Source organism: Pristiophorus japonicus, chromosome X (genome assembly GCF_044704955.1).
Source record: "Pristiophorus japonicus isolate sPriJap1 chromosome X, sPriJap1.hap1, whole genome shotgun sequence".
Classification (NCBI taxonomy): domain Eukaryota; kingdom Metazoa; phylum Chordata; class Chondrichthyes; family Pristiophoridae; genus Pristiophorus; species Pristiophorus japonicus.
In genome coordinates this window covers 22,912,455-22,935,503 of record NC_092010.1, presented here as the reverse complement: position 1 = coordinate 22,935,503, position 23,049 = coordinate 22,912,455, and the positions used below count along the sequence as shown (strand labels likewise).

Below are 23,049 nucleotides of genomic sequence, written 5' to 3'. Positions count from 1 at the left end.
GAATCAACCTAGTGAACCTTCTCTGAACTTCTTCCAAAGCAAGTATATCCTTTTGTAAATATGGAAACAAAAACTGCACACAGTATTCCAGGTGTGGCCTCACCAATACCTTATATAGCTGTAGTAAGACTTCCCTGCTTTTATACTCTATCCCCTTTGCAATAAAGCCCAAGATACCATTGGCCCTCCTGATCACATGCTGCACCTGCATACTAACCTTTTGTGTTTCATGTACAAGTACCCCCAGATCCCGCTGTACTGCAGCACTTTGCAATCTTTCTCCATTTAAATAATAACTTGCTCTTCGATTTTTTTTTCTGCCAAAGTGCATGACCTCACACTTTCCGACATTATACTCCATCTGCCAAATTTTTGCCCACTCACTTAGCCTGTCTATGTTCTTTTGCAGATTTTTTGTATCCTCCTCACACATTGCTTTTCCTCCAAAAGGAAGTGGGTCTGATGATGTCATTCGATGACGTGTCATCAGCCGGTTTCCTGAAAGAGCCCGCGCACACATACATTTTGACAGTTGTGCTGTCAGTGTTCTGCAGCATTGAGGTGCTGCAAACACTGACAATCAGCATAGAGGTGCTCAGCTGCACCCAGGCTCTCCCGTGACTCCCCCATATGCTTATGGAGGGAGTCACTGCACACAGGGATGGTCTCTTCCCTTCCCATGGGCGGAAGGGACCTTGCTAGGAGACCAACGCAGCCTGGTTGCACATTGCACAGGAGAACACAAGCAAGAATGTCTTCAGGAGGACCAGGCTGCAGTGGTGCAAACCTTTCAATGATCTCAGTAGATCACAAAACGTTACTGCAAAGTCACACTCAACCTCATCCTGCTGTGCCACTCATCACATCCCCATCACTCTGCCTTCCCTACCCTACTCCTGTATATCCTTACTCACACCAAGTTACCTTGCACCTCCACCCATCCCTCTCTATCTACATTGTCACATCCCCATCTCATGTATTTACTGAGGTGTATGAAAGCATGGGCCTTACGCTAAACATCCATAAAACAAAGGTCGTCCATGTCATGTATTCAACCAGCAATGTAACCCATGTATAATCTGACCTAAGTTGTGCACTGTGAGAACAATGACCACTAGGTGGTGAACTTGTGGGAGACACTCCAAACCTGGACCTTCAGATATAAAAGGGGAAGCTCCACCCACTTCCTGCACTTGAGTGCTAAGAAATAAAGGACCGGTCACAGACTGACCTTCTCTCAAGCATGGGCCTCGTGTACATTTATACTGTATAGTAAGGACGTATCAATGGCGACGAGAAACTGGGAGCATGGCCATGAGCAGAGCAGACGAGAGGTACTGTGTTAAGGAATGGTTGGGACAGAGATTCAACATTGTTAAAGCAGCACCCAGTTCTCCAGGCAGACAAGGGCAATCGGGCATGCCCCAACATGTAGTCGAACCCAGAGGGGGAGTTCGACAGAGACAATGGCAAGTTGAACAGCGATTCACGACATTGCAAGGGACAATGCGGCCAGTAATGGGGCCATCAACACCTGTTAATGGCGCACTCAAGGACAATAACAGGGGCAGTCAGGGACGATCGACTGGCAAGGGACCTTTTGTTTCCAACAGCAGCTCATGTTGGAGGCGTGGAGGCACACACTCAGCCGGAGTTTACAGAGATGAGCAAAATACCTGCAGAAATTGCAGAAATGAACGCTGGGGGAAATCGCTGGAAGCTGAAGTTCAGCGAGTTCATGTGGAGCACGTATATAGTTCATACACCAGAACGCCACCGATAATGATGAAAGTGCTCCTCAATGGCATCCCAGTATCAATGGAGTTAGACACGGGTGCCAGCCAGTCCCTGATGGGTATCAAACAGTTCGAAAAGTTGTGGGCGTCCAACGCCAGGAGGCCAAAATTATCGCCGATTGACGCACAGCTACGGACATACACAAAGGAGATCATTCCGGTGCTAGACAGCGCCACGGTAGTCGTGACCCACAAAGATTCGGAGAACAGGTTGCCGCTCTGGGTTGTCCCGGGGGACAGTCCCGCACTACTGGGGAGGAGTTGGCTTGCTGTCATGAACTGGAAATGGGGTGATGTCAATGCAATTTCTTCTGTGGAGCGAGTATCATGCTCACAGATCCTGGACAAATTTGACTCATTATTTCAACCCGGCATTGGCACTTTCATGGGGACCAAGGTAGTGATTCACATAAACCCGGACTCCAGGCCAGTACACCACAAGGCCAGAGCGGTGCCGTACGTGATGTGGGAAAAGATAGAAGGCAAATTGGACTGCCTGCTGAGGGAAGGCATCATCTCGCCAGTCGAATTCAGTGACTGGGCGAGCCCGATTGTGCTGGTGCTCAAGGCAGATGGGTCGGTCAGGATATGTGGTGATTACAAGGCCACCATCAATCGGGTGTCACTCCAAGACCAGTACCCGCTACCGAGAGCGGAGGACTTCTTTGCAACGCTATCCGGGCTTGTTTGAGTACAACAGATGTCCGTTCGGGATTCGCTTGGCTGCCGCGATCTTCCAACGAAATATGGAAAGCCTCCTCAAGTCGATTCCAGGGACGGTGGTTTTTCAGGACGACATCCTCATCACGGGTCACGATACTGAAGAACACCTCCACAATCTGGAGGAGGTGCTACGCAGACTGGACCGGGTAGGGCTGCGCCTGAAAAAGGCGAAGTGCATCTTCCTAGCTCCAGAGGTAGAATTCCTGGGGATGAGGGTAGCAGCAGACAGGATTAGCCCTGCTCCGTCCAAGACGGAAGTGATCCAGAGAGCACCCAGACCCCGTAACACGACGGAGCTGCGTTCGTTCCTGGGGCTCCTGAACTATTTTGGTAACTTTCTTCCCAAATTGAGCACACTGCTGGAGCCGCTACACGTGATCCTATGCAAAGGCCGCGAATGGGTCTGGGGGGACAGCCAGGAAAGGGCTTTTAATAGAGCACACAATTTGTTATGTTCCAACAATCTGTTAATGCTACATGACCCATGTAAGAAACTTATGTTAACGTGCGATGCGTCGTCCTATGGTGTCAGGTGTGTGTTGCAGCATGTCAATGCCAAGGGTCAGTTACAGCCGGTAGCTTATGCCTCCAGAAGTCTGTCCCAGGCAGAAAGGGGCTACGGGATGGTAGAAAAGGAGGCGCTCGCATGTGTATATGCGGTAAAGAAAATGCACCAGTACCTGTTTGGCAGGAAATTTGAGCTGGAGACAGATCACAAACCCCTAACGTCCCTTTTGGCCGACAACAAGGCCACAAATGCAAACGCATCGGCCCGCATACAGAGGTGGGCACTCACGTTAGCTGCCTATGACTACACAATTCGGCACAGACCGGGCACCGAAAACTGCACCGATGCACTCAGCAGGCTCCCACTAGCCACCACTGAGGGGGCTACCGAGCATGCTGCTATGATGGTCATGTCTGTTGAAGCTTTCAGAAGCGAAGGCTCACCCGTGACAGCCCGTCAGATTAAAGGCTGGACAAATAGAGACCTGCTATTGTCTCTAGTCAAGAAATGTGTCCTGAATGGGGACTGGGCAGCCACGTACAGGGCATGCCCTGATGAATTTAAAGCATTTCACAGGCGCAGGGATGAACTCTCAATTCAGGCCGATTGCCTACTGTGGGGAAACCGCGTAGTCATGCCCCAGATGGGCAGAGAGGTGTTCATCAGAGAACTCCACAATGAGCACCCGGGCATTGTCATAATGAAGGCAATTGCCAGGTCACACGTTTGGTGGCCAGGGATAGACGCAGATCTGGAACTTTGTGTTCGCAGGTGCAACATGTGTGCCCAGCTGGGCAATGCGCCCAGGGAAGCCCCCCTTAGCCCTTGGCCATGGCCCGCCAAGCCTTGGTCACGCATCCATGTGGACTGCGCAGGTCCTTTCATGGGAAAAATATTTTTGGTTGTAGTAGACGCCTGCTGCAAATGGATCGAGTGTGACATTTTAAATTCAAGCACATCCTCTGCCACGGTAGAAAGTCTACGGGCAATGTTCGCCGCCCACGGTCTACCGGACATCTTGGTCAGCGACAATGGCCCGTGCTTCACAAGCACTGAATTCCAGGACTTCATGGCAGGCAATGGAATTAACCATGTCAGAATGGCACCATTCAAGTCAGCCTCAAACGGCCAGGCGGAACGAGCAGTGCAGATAATCAAACAGGGGATGCTCAGAATCCAAGGGGGTTCCCTACAAAGACGCTTATCACGCTTCCTGTTGGCCGACAGATCCCGACCACACTCGCTCACAGGGGTTCCACCTGCAGAGCTGCTAATGAAAAGGACTCTCAAAACCCTGTTATCCCTTATACACCCCACCATGAAAGAAATTGTCGAGAGCAGGCGCCAGTCACAATATGACTACCATGACAGGAATGCGAGGGCGCGATGTATTGATGTAAATGACCCTGTTTTTGTCCTCAACTACGCTGCAGGGCCCAAATGGCTCGCAGGCACTGTCATTGCCAAAGAGGGAAATAGGATTCTGGTAGTTAAACTTACCAATGGACAAATCTGCCGCAAACATGTGGATCAAACAAAGAGGAGGTTCAGCAACCCCATAGAAGAAGCAGAGGAAGAACACAATATAGAGTTCACTCCTCCACAGGTGACCGAACACAGGGACCAAAGGGAGGAGAGCCCAGTCACTGTGGGCAGTCCGGACAGGCCGGAGGCACCGCAAACAGCAGACACTCAGGCCAGCGCCCAACAACCGGAGTCCCAACTCAGGCGCTCTACAAGAGAGCGTAAAGCACCAGAGAGACTCAACCTGTGATTCCAATAAGACTTTGTGGGGAGAGGTGATGTCATGTATTCAACCAGCATCGTAACCCATGTATAATCTGCCCTAAGTTGTACACTGTGAGAACAGTGACCACTTGGTGGTGAACTTGTGGGAGACACTCCTAACCTGGACCTTCAGATATAAAAGGCGAAGCTCCACCCACTTCCTGCACTTGAGTGCTAAGGAATAAAGGACAGGTCACAGACTGACCTTCTCTCAAGCATGGGCCTCGTGTGCATTTATACTGTATAGTAAGGACGTATCAGTCCACCAGCCTGTTCTCGCCACACAGCACTGCCCCACCAGTCATCAAGATCTACGGCGCGGCCCTGGACAACGTGGACCATTTCCCATACCTCGGGTGCCTCTTATCAACAAAAGCAGATATTGATGAGGAGATTCAACACCGCCTCCAGTGCGCCAGTGCAACCTTCCGCTGCCTGAGTAAAAGAGTGTTCGAAGACCAGGCCCTCAAATCTGCCACCAAGCTCATAGTCTACAGGGCTGTAGTAATACCCACCCTCCTATATGGCTCAGAGACATGGACCATGACACCTCAAGTCGCTGGAGAAATACCACCAACGATGTCTCCGCAAGATCCTACAAATCCCCTGGGGGGACAGACGCACCAACGTTAGTGTCCTCGACCAGGCCAACATCCCCAGCATTGAAGCACTGACCACACTTGCTCAGCTCCGCTGGGCAGGCCACATTGTCCGCATGCCAGAAACGAGACTCCCAAAGCAAGCGCTCTACTTGGAACCCCTTCATGGCAAACGAGCCAAAGGTGGGCAGAGGAAACGTTACAAGGACACCCTCAAAGCCTCCCTGATAAAGTGCAACATCCCCACCGACACCTGGGAGTCCCTGGCCAAAGACCGCCCTAAATGGAGGACGTGCATCTGGGAGGGCGCTGAGCACCTCGAGTCTCATCGCCGAGAACACGCAGAACTCAAGCGCAGGCAGCGGAAGGAGCGTGCGGCAAACCAGTCCCACCCTCCCTTTCCCTCAACGACTATCTGTCCCACCTGTGACAGGGACTGTGGCTCTCATATTGGACTGTTCAGCCACCTAAGGACTCATTTTAAAAGTGGAAGCAAGTCTTCCTCGATTCCGAGGGACTGCCTATGATGATCACTAGCCAGCCTTCACACTCACCCTCATCCTTGTCCAATTATACCAACTAACAACATACAAGGATAGACACTTGCTAATATAAAGTTTCTGCTAATGTGTTGTCAAACATTGAAATCTATATTTTCAACACTGTGTGTCCTTGGACAGATTTGTGTCCACCTTTTGAGGTGGCTTACTGAGTTGTAGTGAATGGTGAGCCATAAAGGTAGCCCGCCCAATGGTGATGAGTGTGAGGGGAATGGCTTGGGCATTGTAGGGATGCTGGTGTGGGGTGGTGCCAACCTGGAGCAGCCAGGGTGTACAGCCTCAAGTGAAGTAAATGTGGCCATGGTGAGGCCATCCCTGGCCTCCCGGGCAGCAGTGTAGTCGGGTGCTGATGCCCTGTGTCCTGTGCAGCATCAGGTGATTGCGGAGAAAGTTGGTATTGTTGGTGATGCTGCTGGTGTGCCTGGTGCTGCTGGTGTTGGGGCTGATCATGGTGGGATTCTGAGCACCAATGTGAGATTTTTTTCAAGGGCACCAATGCTGATGGAATCGATGGCAGCTGAAGTTGAGATGACAGAAGCGATCTGTCAGTGGTGAGAGAGGTTGCTCCAAGGAGGTGACACTGGATAGAGAGCTCACTGCAAACACTTCAAACCATCATAAAGCTGAAAAGTGTATTCCAAATCCTGAAGGCTTCAGCTTCTGAGATTGGAAATTGAACAGTTGTGAAATGGTAGCTTTTAAACCACTTCTGCAGTTGTCAACTAGTCAAACCAATCCAGAGTTGTTGAGAACCCGACACACTTCCCTGACGTGATCCACAACGGACGGGAACCTCGTAAAAATCTTGGTAAAATGGTTAAGACCTGGAAAACTGCTGCTTAAATAGCTTTAAGCAGCTTCTTAACTATCGCAATTATCTGCAATGCCGCTTACTGCCGGGTCTACAAACCGCAGGCAGAGCCGGCACTTGGGAAATTCACAAGGACGCGGGTTCAGAGCGGACTTCCGGCCCGCTGCCGATCACGGCCATTTTGACAGCAGGCCCGCCTCCAAACTCGCACTCGCAGGGCTGGTAAGATTCCAACCTAACAATATTTATATATACACACATACATACAAACATACATTTATATACACACACGCATATATATATATATATATATATATACACATAGATATACACACACATAGATATACACACACATATTATACACATTGTATATACATATGTATACACTATTTCGTGAAGTCTGCACTGGCAGGGTGCACTGCGTGGTCACTCCTCCAAATACCAGCTGGCCTGCATACCGTGAATTCCTCATAGATCAATAGTATAGTTTTGGTCTATATTTAACTTTGGTCTTCTGTTATTTTTAAGTGTGCAATACAACTTCACACCTGGATGATGTTTGATGATTGCTGAACACATGTACAGATGCAATTTGACATGAACGTAAAACCGAATTATTTTTAAGCAGTCAGATGAATAATAAACGCTCAAAGGTAACTTCACTTGGTACAAGGGCTCTCTGGTAAAATGCCAGTGAAGGAGCTAAATAAAGAACACCCAGGAACAGTGGGTACAGTGCAGTGGAGCTAAAAGAGTTGAATTATGAGGACAGGTTGTATAGACTGGGCTTGTATTCCCTCGAGTATAGAAGATTAAGGGGTGATCTAATTTAGGTGTTTAAGATGATGAAAGGATATGATAGGGTAGATGGAGCGAAACTATTTCCTCTGGTGGGGGGAGTCCAGAACAAGGGGGCATAACCTTAAAATCAGGAAGCACACAAAGGGTCGTGGGAATCTGGAACTCTCTCCCCCAAAAACGCTGTTTAGGCTGGGGGTCAATTGAAAATCTCAGTATTGAGATTGATAGATTTTTACGGGATAGGGAACCAAGGCGGGTTGATGGAGTTAAGGTACAGATCATCCACGATCGAATTAAATGGCGGAACAGGCTCGAGGGGCTGAATGGCCTCCTCCTGTTCCTGTGTAACAGGCTCGAGGGGCTGAATGGCCTCCTCCTGTTCCTATGGTAACAGGCTCATGGGGCTGAATGGCCTCCTCCTGTTCCTATGGTAACAGGTTCGAGGGGCTGAATGGCCTCCTCCTGTTTCTATGGTAACAGGTTCGAGGGGCTGAATGGCCTCCTCCTGTTCCTATGGTAACAGGCTCGAGGAGCTGAATGGCCTCCTTCTGTTCCTATGGTAACAGGCTCGAGGGGCTGAATGGCCTCCTCCTGTTCCTATGGTAACAGGCTCGTGGGGCTGAATGGCCTCCTCCTGTTCCTATGGTAACAGGCTCGAGGGGCTGAATGGCCTCCTCCTGTTCCTATGGTAACAGGCTCGAGGGGCTGAATGGCCTCCTCCTGTTCCTATGGTAACAGGCTCGAGGAGCTGAATGGCCTCCTCCTGTTCCTATGGTAACAGGCTCGTGGGGCTGAATGGCCTCCTCCTGTTCCTATGGTAACAGGCTCGAGGGGCTGAATGGCCTCCTCCTGTTCCTATGGTAACAGGTTCGAGGGGCTGAATGGCCTCCTCCTGTTCCTATGGTAACAGGCTCGTGGGGCTGAATGGCCTCCGCCTGTTCCTATGGTAACAGGCTCGAGGGGCTAAATGGCCTCCTCCTGTTCCTATGGTAACAGGCTCATGGGGCTGAATGGCCTCCTCCTGTTCCTATGGTAACAGACTCGTGGGGCTGAATGGCCTCCTCCTGTTCCTATGGTAACAGGCTCAAGGGGCTGAATGGCCTCCTCTGGTCCTAAATCCTTGTAGCCCCCGACAGGTGTTTTGTTGATAGCTTTTAACGTACGACGAGAGTCGAGAAAGGAGAGAGGAATGTCAGCTCAAAAGCACAGCGTCGCGGCTGTTGAAACAGCCTGTTTCCTGAATCTTGCGGATATTGAAATTTACTCGTGAGTAACAGATTGTGTGTGGAGGAAGAGTGGGCGGGGGAATTCTTTGGTCACTGGCTTTCAGTGAAAGCACGAGTTAGTCACAAGTGAGTCACGCGCGCGTTTTAAAGGTCTCTCTCAGAAATGTAATCACCTTGGTATTCCCCCATTGTATTGTCAGTCTGCACCACAAGTGAAGCAAAGACGCATAAGTGGCGATATATCAGTTACACGGCGTTTAAGCATATTCAAAGAAGTCATTAATGCATTGCTTCTCAAAAAATTATTTTCAGTATGAGCAGTTTAAAATATGTTATTCAGTACGGTTTTACACTGGTATGGGGACAGGGAGTGACTTAAAGAATAAGGTACAGCCAAATCCATTTTTGAACACAAAACTGGGAGCTGATCCAAAGATGCCTGTCCTCAGAAGAACATGCTATCAGTGGGTACTGATGTCTGCCAAGGAGTCATTCTAGGACACAGGTCCCTATCAGTGACATCACTATGGTTGGCCAGTCTCCATTTTGCCAGAATATATATGTATATATATATATATATTATATATATATATATTTAGCACGATATAGAATCTTACAGCACAGAAGGAGACCATTCAGCCCGTCGTGTCTGTACTGGCTCTTTGAACGAGCTGTCCAATTAGTCCCACTCCCCTGCTCTTTCCCCATAGACCTCCAAAAGCCCTACAAGTATTTATCCAATTCTCTTGTGAAAGTTACAATTGAATCTGCTTCCACAGCCCTTTCAGGCAGCGCGTTCCCGATCACAACAACTCCTCACCTCCCCCTCTGGTTCTTTTGCCAATTATCTTAAATTTGTGCCCTTTGGTTACCGACCCTCCAGCCACTGGAAACATTTTCACGCTATCAACTCGATCAAAACCCCTCATAATTTTGAACACCTCTATTAAGTCTCCCCTTGACCATCTCTGCTCTAAGGAGAGCAATCTCGGTTTCTCCAACATATAAAATTCTGACGGGATTGGACAGGTTAGAGGCTGGGGAGTTCCAGAACCAGGGGTCACAGTCTAAGGATAAGGGGTAAGCCATTTAGGACCGAGATGAGGAGAAACTTCTTCACTCAGCGAGTGGTTAACCTGTGGAATTCTCGACCACAGAAAGTTGTTGAGGCCAGTTCGTTAGATATATTCAAAAGGGAGTAAGATATGGCCCTTACGGCCAAAGGGATCAAGGGGTATGGAGGGAAAGCAGGAATGGGGTACTGAGGTTGAATGATCAGCCATGATCTTATTGAATGGCGGAGCAGGCTCGAAGGGCCGAATGGCCTGTTCCTGCTTCTATGTTTCTATGTTTCTCCAGTCTCTCCACATAATTGAAGCCCCTCGTCTCCAGAACCATTCTGGTAAATTTCCTCCGTACCCTCTCCAAGACCTTCACACCATTTCTAAAGTGTGGTGCCCAGAATTGGCCTAACCAATGATTTATAACAGCTTAGCATCTTATTCTTGCTTTTGTACTCTATCAGGTGGAAATTTGGTCACGCCTCTGTTGCAGGGTTAACACGTGCAGGACGGTAAATTTTGCGCCAGGAAATGGTTTGCGTCTCCAGCCACAAAATTCACCAGCTGGGCCCTGAGTGAGGGGCGGAGCGCTAAGGGAGGTGTTCCACACCTCTTTTAGGGCGCCAGGCCAGCTGAGCATGCAAAAATCCCGAGCTAAACTGCTGCCCTGAAAAACCTGAAAAAAAACCCACCAAAAACATTCCCAATTCATTACTGACGCAACACCAACATAAGTCGCAAAAATAAAAGAAATAAAAACCAATCACACTTACCTGAGGTCGACATTCCTTCCCGCACTGCAGCCGCTACAGATCGGACCACCAGCTTTCCCAGGCGGTCCCACTACAGCCCCTACACCTCTCCCTATCTCTGTAACCTCCTTCAGCCCCTACACCTCTCCCTATCTCTGTAACCTCCTCCAGCCCTACACCTCACCCTATCTCTGTAACCTCCTCCAGCCCTACACCTCTCCCTATCTCTGTAACCTCCTCCAGCCCTACACCTCTCCCTATCTCTGTAACCTCCTCCAGCCCCTACAGTCCTCCCTATCTCTGTAACCTCCTCCAGCCCTACACCTCTCCCTATCTCTGTAACCCCCTCCAGCCCTACACCTCTCCCTATCTCTGTAACCTCCTCTAGCCCTACACCTCTCCCTATCTCTGTAACCCCCTCTAGCCCTACAATCCTCCCTATCTCTGCAATACCCTCCAGCCCCTACACCCCTCCCTATCTCAGTAACCTCCTCCAGCCCTACACCCCTCCCTATCTCTGTAACCCCCTCCAGCCCTACACCTCTCCCTATCTCTGTAACCTCCTCCAGCCCTACACCTCTCCCTATCTCTGTAACCCCCTCCAGCCCTAAACCTCTCCCTATCTCTGTAACCCCCTCCAGCCCTACACCTCTCCCTATCTCTGTAACCCCCTCCAGCCCTACACCTCTCCTTATCTCTGTAACCTCCTCCAGCCCTAAACCTCTCCCTATCTCTGTATACCCCTCCAGCCCCTACACCTCTCCCTATCTCTGTAACCCCCTCCAGCCCTACACCTCTCCCTATCTCTGTAACCTCCTCCAGCCCTAAACCTCTCCCTATCTCTGTAACCCCCCTCCAGCCCTACACCTCTCCCTATCTCTGTAACCTCCTCCAGCCCTAAACCTCTCCCTATCTCTGTAACCCCCTCCAGCCCTACACCTCTCCCTATCTCTGTAACCTCCTCCAGCCCTAAACCTCTCCCTATCTCTGTAACCCCCTCTAGCCCTACAATCCTCCCTATCTCTGCAATACCCTCCAGCCCCTACACCCCTCCCTATCTCTGTAACCTCCTCCAGCCCTACAACCCTCCCTATCTCTGTAACCTCCTCCAGCCCTACACCCCTCCCTATCTCTGTAACCTCCTCCAGCCATACAACACTCTGAGATCTCTGCATTCCTCCAACTCCGACCTCTTGCGCCTTCCCAGTTTCCATCACTCCACCATTTACGGCTGTGACTTCAGCACCCTCGGCCCGAAACTCTGGAGTTCCCTACTTAAACCTCTTTACCTCTGTTTCTTTCTTTAAAACGCTCCTTAAAACCTACGTTTTTGACCAAGTTTTTGTCCCAATATTTCTCTGTAGCTCGGTGTCAAATGTTTATCTGATTATGCTCCTGTGAAGAACCTTGGGACGTTTTACGATGTTAAAGGCGCTATATAAATGCAAGTTGCTGTAGTTGTAACACGTGAGCTAATTTCAGAGGTGCAACCTGTCATGTATTCAACTATTATTGTAACCCATGTATAAGCTGACCTAAGTTGTACACCTTGAGAACATTGACCACTAGGGGATGAACTTGTGGGAGACACTCCTAACCTGGACTTTCAGGTCTAAAAGGGGAAGCTCCACCCAACTTCATCACTTGAGGTCTTGGTAATAAAGGTAACTGGTCACAGAGTGACCTTCTCTCAAGTATGGGCCTCGTGTGCATTTATACTGTCTAGTAAGGACATATCATTGGTGACGAGAAACTGGGATTTAAACCACGTGAGCATGGCTCCTAGCAGCACAGAAGAGAGGTACTGTGTTGGTGATGATTGGGACGACTTTATTGAGAGACTACAGCAAAGTTTTGTCACTAAGGAATGGTTGTGACAGGATTCGGCCGACAAACGCAGGGCTCATCTCCTGACGGTTTGTGGATCCAGGATGTACTCCCTGAGGAAGGACCTTCTAGCGCCAGAGAAGCCGGCGGACAAGACTTTTGAAGAGCTCAGTAAGTTGATCGGGGAACACCTTAAACCGGCGAGCAGCATGCACATGGCGAGACACCGGTTTTACACGCACCGGCGGCGAGAAGGGCAAAGCGTTCCTGACTTCGTGGCAGATCTCCGGCGACTGGCGAGCCTATGTAAGTTCCCAGATACATGCAGAGCGGAGATGCTGCGAGACATTTTTATTGAGGGCATCGGGCACGCTGGGGTTTTTAGGAAACTGATTGAGACCAAAGACTTGACCTGGGAAGCGGTGGCTCTGATAGCCCAGACATTTATCTCAGGGGAGAAAGAGACCAGAATGATGTATGACAAAAATCTTGGCTCAAATGCGGCAAACGACCAGGGAGTCAACATTGTTAAAGCGGCACACAGTTCTCTAGGCAGACAAGGGCAATCGGACATGCCCCAGCATGTAGTCGATCCCAAAGGGGGAATTCAACAGAGACAATGGCTAGCTGAACGGCGATTCATGCCATCGCAATGGACAATGCGGCCAGTAATGGGGCCATCAACACCTGTTAATGGTGTGCTTAAGGACAGTTACAGAGACCGTCAGAGACGATCGACTGCTAATGGACCTTTTGTTTCCAACAACGGGGCCTCCAGCTCATGCTGGAGGTGTGGAGGCAAACACCCAGCCAGAGCTTGCAGGTATCAGCAATATACCTGCAGAAACTGCAACGTCAGCGGTCACTTGGCGCGTATGTGCAGGAAGCCTGCAGCCAGGTTGATATACGAGGTGGACGGGCCCAATGTAAGCCCTACGAGGCCAAATGAATACTGGGGGAAATCGCTGGAAGCTGAAGTTCAGCGAGTTCATGTGGAGCACATATACAGTTCATATACCAGGACACCACCGATATTATGAAAGTGCACCTCAATGGCATCCCAGTATTAATGGAGCTAGACACGGGGACCAGGCAGTCCCTGATGAGTATCAAACAGTTCGAAAGGTTGTGGGTATCCAAGGCCAGGAGGCCAAAATTATTGCCGATTGACGCACAGCTACGCACATATAAAAAGGAGATCATTCCGGTACTAGGCAGCGCCACGGTAGTCGTGACCCACAAAGATTCGGAGAACAGGTTGCCACTCTGGATTGTCCCGGGGGACGGTCCCGCACTACTGGGGAGGAGTTGGCTTGCTGTCATGAACTGGAAATGGGGCGATGTCAATGCAATTTCTTCTGTGGAGCGAATATCATGCTCACAGGTCCTGGATAAATTTGACTCATTATTTCAACCCGGCATCGGCACTTTCATGGGGGCCAAGGTAGTGATTCACATAAACCCGGACGCCAGACCAGTACACCACAAGGCCAGAGCGGTGCCGTACGTGATGCGTGAAAAGATAGAATGCGAATTGGACCGCCTGCTGAGGGAAGGCATCATCTCGCCAGTCGAATTCAATGTTTGGGCGAGCCCGATTGTGCCGGTGCTCAAGGCGGATGGGTCGTCAGGATATGTGGCGATTACAAGGCCACCATCAATCAGGTGTCACTCCAAGACCAGTACCCACTGCCAAGAGTGGAGGACCTCCTTGTGATGCTATCCGGTGGCAAACTTTTTTCAAAATTGGACCTGACCTCAGCTTACATGACCCAGGAGCTGGCGAGTGAGTCGAAGAAGCTGACCACCATCACGACACACAAGGGGTTGCAGATGTCCGTTCGGGATTCGTTCGGCCGCCGCAAACTGTCAGCGAAATATGGAAAGTCTCCTCAAGTCGATTCCAAGGACAGTGGTTTTTCAAGACGACATCCTCATCACGGGTCGCGATACTGAAGAACACCTCCACAACCTGCAGGCTGGACCGGGTAGGGCTGCGACTGAAAAAGGTGAAGTGCATCTTCTTAGCTCCAGAGGTAGAATTCCTGGGGAGGAGGGCAGCAGCAGACGGGATCAGACCCACTGCGTCGAAAACAGAAGCGATCCAGAGAGTACCCAGACCCCGTAACACGATGGAGCTGCGTTCTTTCCTGGGGCTCTTGAACTATTTTGGTAACTTTCTTCCCAAATTGAGCACGCTGTTAGAGCCGCTACACGTGCTCCTATGCAAAGATCACGAGTGGGTCTGGGGGGACAGCTAGGAAAGGGCTTTTGATGGAGCATAACAAGCAACTTGTTATGCTCAAACAAACTGTTAACGTTATATGACCCGTGTAAGAAACTAGTTTTAACGTGTGATGCGTCGTCCTATGGTGTCGGGTGTGTGTTGCAGCATGTGAATGCCAATGGTCAGTTACAGCCAGTAGCTTATGCCTCCAGAAGTCTGTCCCAGGCAGAAAGGAGCTACGGGATGGTAGAAAAAGAAGCGCTCGCATGTGTATATGCAGTAAAAAAAATGCACCAGTACCTGTTTGGCAGGAAATTTGAGCTGGAGACAGATCACAAACCCCTAACGTCCCTTTTGGCCGACAACAAGGCCATAAATGCGAATGCATCGGCCTGCATACTTACGTTAGCCGCCTATGACTACACAATTCGGCACAGACCGGGCACTGGAAACTGCGCCGATACACTCAGCAGGCTCCCACTAGCCACCACTGAGGGGGCAACTGAGCATGATGCTGAGATGGTCATGGCTGTTGAAGCTTTCGAAAGCGAAGGCTCACCTGTGACAGCCCGTCAGATTAAAGTCTGGAAAAATAAAGACTCGCTACTGTCTTTAGTTAAGAAATGTGTCCTGAATGGGGACTGGGCAGCCACGTACAGGGCATGCCCTGAGGAATTTAAACCGTTTCATAGGCGCAGGGATGAACTCTCGATTCAGGCCGATTGCCTACTGTGGGGAAACCGAGTAGTCGTGCCCCAGAGGAGCAGAGAGGTGTTTATCAGAGAATTTCACGATGAGCACCCGGGAATTGTCATGATGAAGGCAATTGCCAGGTCACACGTTTGGTGGCCAGGGATAGATGCCGACCTGGAACTTTGTGTTCGCAGGTACAACACGTGTGCTCAGCTGGGCAACGCACCCAGGGAAGCCCTCCTTAGCCCCTGGTCCTGGCCCACCAAGCCTTGGTCACGCATCCATGTGGACTGCGCAGGTCCTTTCATGGGAAAAATATTTTTGGTTGTAGTAGACGCCAACTCCAAATGGATTAAGTGTGCCATTTTAAATTCAAGCACATCCTCTGCCACGGTAGAACGTCTACGGGCAATGTTCGCTGCCCATGGTCTACCGGATGTCTTGGTCAGCGACAATGGCCCGTGCTTCACAAGCACTGAATTCCAGGACTTCATGGCAGGAAATGGTATCAACCATGTCAGAACGGCACCGTTCAAGCCGGCCTCAAACAGCCAGGCGGAACGAGCAGTGCAGATAATCAAACAGGGGATGCTCAGAATCCAAGGGGGTTCCCTACAAAGCCGCTTATCACGCCTCCTGTTGGCCAATAGATCCCGACCACACTCGCTCACAGGGGTTCCACCCGCAGAGCTGCTAATGAAAGGACGCTCAAAACCAGGTTATCCCTTATACACCCTACCATGAAAGAAATTGTTGAGAGCAGGCGTCAGTCACAATGTGACTACCATGACAGGAATGCGAGGGCACGATGTATTGTTGTCAATTACCCTGTTTTTGTCCTTAATTACGCTGCAGGGCCCAAATGGTTTGCAGGCACTGTGATTGCCAAAGAGGGGAATAGGGTTTTGGTAGTTCAACTTACCAATGGACAAATCTGCCGCAAACACGTGGATCAAACTAAACGAAGGTTCAGCAACCCCATAGAAGAAGCAGAGGAAGAACACGGCGTAGAGTTTACTCCACCACAGGTGACCGAATACCGGAACCAAGTGGAGGAGAGCCCAGTCACCGTGGGCAGTCCAGACAGGCCTGAGGCACCGCAAACAGCAGACACTCAGGCCAGCGCCCAACAACCGGAGCCCCAACTCAGGCGCTCTACAAGGGAGCATAAACCACCAGAGACACTTAACCTGTGATCCCAATAAGACTTTGGGGGGGAGGTGATGTCATGTATTCAACTATCATTGTAACCCATGTATTAGCTGACCTAAGTTGTACACCTTGAGAACATTGACCACAAGGGGGTGAACTTGTGGGAGACACTCCTAACCTGGACTTTCAGGTATAAAAAGGGAAGCTCCACCCACCTTCATCACTTGAGGTCTTGGTAATAAAGGTAACTGGTCACAGAGTGACCTTCTCTCAAGTATGGGCCGCGTGTGCATTTATACTGTATAGTAAGGTCATATCATAACCAGTATGAGGATTTGGGATGGGAGGAGGACATAACCTATGCTGTAGAATTTGAGGGAGAGTAGCACATGACTTCCCATTCCTCACCCCCTGCAACCCCAACCCCCCCCCCCACCACCCAATGGGTTGAGTGCATCTGGGGTTGAAAACTTTTTCCTTCAGTCACTCATGGGGATTCAGTTGTAAAAAGTGTTTAAACCAAAACAATTTAACAGCTATCTTCATATCTCGGATATTTTTATTCAAACCACCTTATCTCACTGGCTCGCTCTCTCTGTCTCTCTCTTTGTGGCTCTCTTCTCCCATTTCATCCCTCTATCAACGTCACATCATCAAAAGGCGCTTTAGTGCTGTAATTATGCATTAGATGACCCTGGCATGCATTTTCCCAGAGAACCACAAGCTGAGACTGAGAAGGCACACAGAGTATTTGCCTTGGGGCTAATTTCAAATTATTTTACACTTAGCAGATATGAATGAACCATTGAAAAAAAATGAAGCCTTAATGCAGTTATTAAATACAAATAAACTCCATTTTCCATTATATCCAATTGGAAGGTCAAACCCCACCCCCAACTAAAAAACAATGAGCCATTTGATAGGACCACTATTTTCTGCAGGGGTTTTGCCAGATACTTGATTAAGCTTGTACACAGAGGACCCACTGTGTCACAGGTAGGTTTGCTACCTGAACTGGGTAGTGGGCAGCCTGAAAATTTCTAGAATATAAACCGTACATGCAAAATCTATTTTTTTTCCAACGCTCTCCGGTGATGTGCAGACATTCATTATTAAGTTGTGGGTTCAAGCCCCACTCCAGAGACTTGAGCACATAAATCCCGACTGACACTCCCCAGTGCCGTGCTGAGGGAGCACTGCACTGCCGGAGGTGCTGTCTTTCGGATGCGACGTTAAACCGAGGCCCCGTCTGCTCTCTCAGGTGGATGCAAAAGATCCCACGGCATTATTTCGAAGAAGAGCAGGGGAAAGTCCCTCAGCCAACAGCGATAAAAACAGATTATTTGGTCATTTATCTCATTTTCTGTGTGTTGAATCTTAAAGTGAGCAAATTGGCTGCCATATTGGCCTACAGAACAGTGATTACACTTTGAAAAGTAATGAATTGGCTGTGAAGCACTTTGGGGTATCCTGAGATCTTGAAAGGCACTATATAAATATATATATCTGGCACGGACACGATGAGCCGAATGGCCTCCTTCTGTGCTGTCAATTTCTATGATTCTATGAAATACAAGTTAAGGTATTCAATTACTTTTCATCAGTAACAAAACAAAACATCAGAACTCAGCCTTTGATCTCACCCTCTGCCCTGCTCTTAACCTACTCCCATCTAGTGTTGACCTTGCGAAAAAGAAGCAACTCCAATCACAACCACTGAACTATCTGATGCTATAAATATTTTAAGTATCAAATTCCAAAATAACTCACCCAAAACATGAAATTTGATGCAATAGACATTGTGTCTGTCAATCATACAATCTTACAGCAGAGAGGGAGGCTATTCAGCCCACCGTGTCGGTGCCAGTTCTTTGAAAGAGCGATCCAATTAGTCCCACTCCCCTGTTTTTCCCCATGGCTCTGCAGATTTTTCATTTTCAAGTATTTATCAAATCCCCTTTTGAAAGTTCAACGTTATCAATTATCCTCGCAATGAACATGCCACATGTTTGAATGGAGTGCTAGGCACAGGCTGTTCCAAGCACTACTAGAAAATTGCCTGCCCGATGGTCTTCTTTTCATAGATGTAAGGATAGTTTGTCTGTTGGCTCCAGAGGCTCCATAGTGTTACCTCGACACTTTTATTTTTGGTCTTATTTACTTTTTACAATAACTGCCCTCACAAACGACCAGAGGTTTGACCCGAGTTTTAATCTTGAGGCATATTCAGACCTTGCAAAGTCTGAACTTGGAATATAGTAGTGTTTTGCACCCCCTAGCTCCGTCAACTCTCAGAGGGTTATGGAAAGGGTCACAGCTGGGAAAAAGCTTTTTGGAAGATCAGAGCTGAGATGGTGGGACTGCGTATGGGAAAACCTGAGTGGAAGAGTGATATCATAACAAAAATCAGGTTATCTGGCCATTATCAATTTGCTGTTTGTGGGAACTTGCTGTGCGCAGGTTGGCTGCTGCGTTTCCTAAGTACAACAGTGACGACACTCCAAAAGTACTTCATTGGCTGTAAAGCACTTTGGGACGTTTGGTGGTCGTGAAAGGCGTATAAATGTAAGTCTTTCTTTCTTTAACAGGCAGATAGCTCCAAAAGCCAGCAGAGAGGGGAGTGTGATGGCAACGATTTGTAGCCCTGTCAGTCTGCCTATGGCAACTAATGAACTGACTCTTTATGCTTTAAGCTGTAATCTGTGATGTTACAGGGGAACGGCACCTTACCAATTATAATCCTGCAAACCACTGCGTGTGTAACTGATTGCAATGAAGATACTTTACATACAAATTTCCAAGTAGCAAATATCATTCTGCTTAGGAATTATCGTAGCACACAGAAGATTCATATCATTAACTTGTTGAATTGCCAACAAATGAGCGGACACAGTGGGTTTTTTTGACTTTGTGCGATAATGTAAAACGAGCGATAAAAACAGAATAGGTGAAGTCAATAGAAATACAAATTGGAAGAGATCAAGCTGCCGATTCGCGATCTCCCATTTTACATTTTCACACAAAATCAAGTTTGACCCCAGTCATTGTTAAGGTTCAAGTAATTGAGTAAATACCTTGAAGAAACCTTTGCATCCTTCACAGGTTCGTACACCGTAATGTTGGCATGAAGCATTATCTCCACACACAGCACACTGGCCCTCACTGGAAGGGGGATTACGAACCGGTGGAGAGGGGATGGGATTGTCTATTACAATGGGGCTGTCCAAGATCTGTGGTCCATGGTCCAAGGGTAGAGCAGGAAAATTCACTGAGGCATGGTTGGTGATATCATAAGACATGGGATCAACTAGTTGGTGGACAGCATTAGGTCCATGGGAACTTGCATCAAGCCTCATGTGGCAAAGTGGCACAGGAGACTCTGAAGGTAACTGTTTAAAGGAAAAGAATGACAGTTGGGAAACATTTTTTTGTTGATCTAATAAATGATCCATCTCACTATATTGGAGTGAGTGATGAGGAAAAGAGTCATCCCATAGGGACACTTGCTGCATTTGAAAACCAGGGGTTGAAGGTGATGGGATGGAGCAAGATCCATTGTAGTATTGAGAAGATCCACATTGAGGTATCACCTCTTCTAAATGCATGTTTATTGAGCCTGGGTAACAGCCAAACATTTGAACGTCCTCCACTTTAAAGGGAGCCTGCTGGTTGGCAAGCATCAGTTGGTACAAATAGGCGTCAAAGTCTCCATTGTTGCTGTCGATGAATGTGTTGAAACTGGGTAGAGAGGTGGTGGCAGCGATCTCTGTGGTGGTGAGGTCCATTCCAAACTTGACAAACTCAGAAGTCAAGAAGTCAGAACTGTAGTCTTCATATGGTCCTCCACCTTGTGGCAAGGTCCCATACTGTGCCTGAAGACACGGCATCTCTGAAAAAGAAACATATTAAAACCTGTTCAAGTTAGAGGGTATTTTGGTCTTCTTTCATTAGTCTTGCATCTTGCACTACGTAATAAATACAGGCTATACACAAGATGGATGTCTGGTGGTGTATTGTAACATTTTTATTTCACCTGAGGTCAGAGGCCGATTCTCCAAGATGGCCGGATGTATTTATACATCAACACTACTTTAAATTTGACAGCGGGTTATTCAAATTGCCAAGACCACTGGGCAATGGAATAGTTCTATTTTGATCCCCGTGATACCATCAAGCCAATATGGTACAGGCCAGATGAGGCAATCAGATCTGCATTTATTGGCCGAGCTCCTAACATCAGCCCTTTTATTCCATTGATTACGCTCTATTATTAGGATATTCTTGACTCAGTTTCCAAAGGTTGATGCCGAGTCTGTTGAATCTAAGCTGGCTATTTTCTTTGAGACGGCACCCAAGACCTCACTTATTGGAAAATGGACTATTGGATAATCGCTTATTAATTTGAAATGCTGTCTTTTTTTATAATGTCTCGATTCATGTTTTGCACAGATCCGCAAATACATTGAATGTAACCGAACACAAGGCAGAAATCCAAGCAGTTGTGTTGGCCTTGTGACAGCAGACATTCTAAGCACATGTAAGTGGCCATTTGTCATCACTGTATCATGTCCTTCTCGAAAAGTGATTGCTTCTGCCATTTTGAGAATTTTTTTTCATATTTTTATAGGAAACATTTGAACGTGTTTTGACGTGTCATACCGAGCACTACCATGAAAGTGGCTCTTGCTAAATTTTACACCAGTTTTCTGGTAAAAAGAGAACTTAAACAGAGGAACAGGAGAGGCAACAGATATTAGGATGATTTTTTTTATTTCCTTAATATAAATAGAAGGGTGAGGCTGGCCAGGGATGGGTTTACTCTGTACATAGGTATTTGCTTCATGGGTTCTTTGCTTAAGAATTCATAGCAACACATTGCTATTAAGAACTCCCGACACCTGGGAGTCCCTGGCCAAAGACCGCTCTAAGTGGAGGAACTGCATCCGAGAGGGCACTGAGCACCTCGAGTCTCATCGCCGAGAGCATGCAGAAATCAAGCGCAGGCAGCGGAAGGAGCATGCAGCAAACCAGTCCCACCCTCCCTTTCCCTCAACCACTATCTGTCCCACCTGTGACAGGGACTGTGGTTCTCGTATTGGACTGTTCAGCCACCTAAGGACTCATTTTTAGAGTGGAAGTAAGTCTTCCTCGATTCCGAGGAACTGCCTATGATGATGATGATGATATTAAGAACTAGTTGGTTTATGAACAAAGGTTTAACAATCACATTACACATTACCAGTTCAACCACCAAGCTCACAACCACCTGCCTCATCGTGGATTCCCCGAACCCAACTGGCTGGGGTTTTATTGAGTCTTGTTAACATCACGTGACTGGCTAAGCCACTCCCAACTCAACAGCTCTACAAACCTGTGAGCATGCTCACTGGTGCATACATTACAATGGGCATAGGAGGCGGCCATTCAACCCCTCGGGCCTGTTCCGCCATTCAATGAGATCATGACTGATCTGTATCTTAACTGCATCGACCCGCCTTGGTTCCGTAACCTTTAATACCCTTCCTGAACAAAAACTACCAATCTCAGTTTTGACATTTTTAATCGGCCCCCAGCCTCAACACCTTTTTTGGGGAGAGTGTTCTAGATTTCCAATTACCTTAAAGCAGGTTTCTTCTCCAATATTGTACTGCTAGATTTAGTTTAAAATCAAAATTTCTTGGGTACTTACATCAATTGCGTGCCCCTAGCAGAGAGTTGTAGTCAAAGCGAGAGGGCGAGAAGGCTACAACACAGAAACTGTATCTCTAATCTCTATTCCTTCGAACGTGGTTCTGCACAGAGAATGCAGGATTGGTGAATTACTTCTTTATTTTTGAAGAACAAAATTAAATAAAATGTGTTCTCTTAGAATGCATGAGGGAACATTTCTGTATAACAGGCCAGGCACTTCCCTTCCATTTGACAGCTGTGTTTGCTCTTCTTTTATCTTTCTACAGCTGTTTTACCATCTGACTAAAATTATGTTTATATTGTCTTCAGCTCGTTCCCGCTTAAAAAAAATCTCGCAAACTATTAAATCCAGTGACAACCTTCCTGGTGTTGTCACTGTATATAGGTAGAGACAGCTGTGTGTCAATGTACAGATAAGTGTCAGCTGTGGCTCAGTGGGCAGCACACACGCCTCAAAATCGAGAAGGTTGTGGGTTCAAGGCCCACTCCAGAGACTTGTACTGACACTCCAGTGCAGTACTGAGGGAGCGCTGCACTGTCGAAGGTGCTATCCTTTGGATGAGACGTTAAACCAAAGCCCTGTCTGCTCTCTCAGATGGATGTAAAAGATCCCATGGCACTATTTCAAAGAAGAGCAAGAGATTTATCCCCGGTGTCCTGGCCAATGATTGTCCCTCAATCAACATAACAAAAAAAAAACTGTTTATCTGGTTATTATCTGGGAGCTTGCTGTGTGCAAATTGGCTGCTGTGTTTCCTACATTACAACAGTGACTACACTCCAAAAGTACTTCACTGGCTGTAAAGTGATTTGAGATGTCTGGTGGTTGTGAAC

At 48.1% G+C, this 23,049-nt stretch overlaps 1 protein-coding gene across 5 annotated transcripts in view; it reads right to left on the bottom strand.

Annotated features, from left to right (window-relative positions):
• LOC139240926 (nuclear receptor subfamily 4 group A member 1-like) overlaps positions 1 to 23,049 on the bottom strand; it is a 91,842-nt gene that overhangs the window by 30,678 nt on the left and 38,115 nt on the right. For 3 of the 5 annotated variants that reach the window (XM_070869457.1, XM_070869458.1, XM_070869456.1), the window contains exon 2: positions 19,599 to 20,413. In XM_070869457.1, the coding sequence (XP_070725558.1) occupies positions 19,599 to 20,411 (813 nt within the window). In that variant the 5' untranslated portion in view covers positions 20,412 to 20,413. Of the gene's footprint in view, positions 1 to 19,598; positions 20,437 to 22,213; positions 22,298 to 23,049 lie in introns of those variants that run through there. The other 2 variants (XM_070869460.1, XM_070869459.1) reach the window with 2 other exon arrangements.